This window comes from Tigriopus californicus, chromosome 4 (genome assembly GCF_007210705.1).
Source record: "Tigriopus californicus strain San Diego chromosome 4, Tcal_SD_v2.1, whole genome shotgun sequence".
Classification (NCBI taxonomy): domain Eukaryota; kingdom Metazoa; phylum Arthropoda; class Copepoda; order Harpacticoida; family Harpacticidae; genus Tigriopus; species Tigriopus californicus.
The window spans coordinates 12,792,056-12,792,821 of NC_081443.1; the positions used below are offsets into that span (position 1 = coordinate 12,792,056).

The 766-nt window shown below is 38.4% G+C and overlaps 1 protein-coding gene across 1 annotated transcript in view; it reads left to right on the forward strand.

Annotated features, from left to right (window-relative positions):
• Positions 1 to 766, forward strand: part of LOC131879627 (G-protein coupled receptor daf-37-like) — a 19,858-nt gene that overhangs the window by 17,658 nt on the left and 1,434 nt on the right. Inside the window, exon 5 of the mRNA XM_059225988.1 lies at positions 636 to 731. Coding sequence (XP_059081971.1) covers positions 636 to 731 — 96 coding nt within the window. The remainder of the gene's footprint in view (positions 1 to 635; positions 732 to 766) is intronic.

Below are 766 nucleotides of genomic sequence, written 5' to 3' on the forward strand. Positions count from 1 at the left end.
ATACAAGAAAAAAAACTAGTAAGAACGAAGTCAGTCACATGTATTCACACCCAAGAACTAAGTGTATGACACTCATGTCTCTGAAGTTTTGGCATTCGATTACAGAAAGAGTTTCAGACAACTTGTGACAGAAGAAGTAAAAGTGATGAAAAGCAAAGGGCTTGCATCACAAAAAGGATGCAAATTGAACAGCTTCTAATTGTGAGGATGAAAAGCAAAATAAGATACATTTTTGTTGGGTCAATACTGCCCACCATTCTTTCACATTTGGTAAGTGCCCACTTTGTTCGTGTCAAGTCCACATACATAACTTGGTTGTCACATCTTCAAACTTATCATTTTTGTCCCTGCATATTGTTCTCAAATTCGATGACACCAATTTACCAAAAGAAGCTGTTTATTTGCTGAGCAAAAAGGGTGTAGAAGCATTTTAAGATGGCAGTTAATGTTGTAAAGGGGCAGTGCTTGTACAATAGAACTATGACATGAAAGTATTGTTTTTCAGTCAATTCAAACAATCCAACCATCCGTCAAATAGGATGGTAGACAATGTCTAAAGGCTGCAGTGCAGGAAACCAATACTGGCGTTCTGTTTGTTTTTCCAAGCTCAATGTGTTTTTCACCCTCATTTCTAGGAATCCGTCGGACCACAGTTATGCGCAACCAACGACGCCTCCAATCGACCTCAGCGACTAACAACAACAACAATAACAATACGAATAACCCGGAGGGTATCATAGCGGTATTTGAATAAGGAAAATTCATA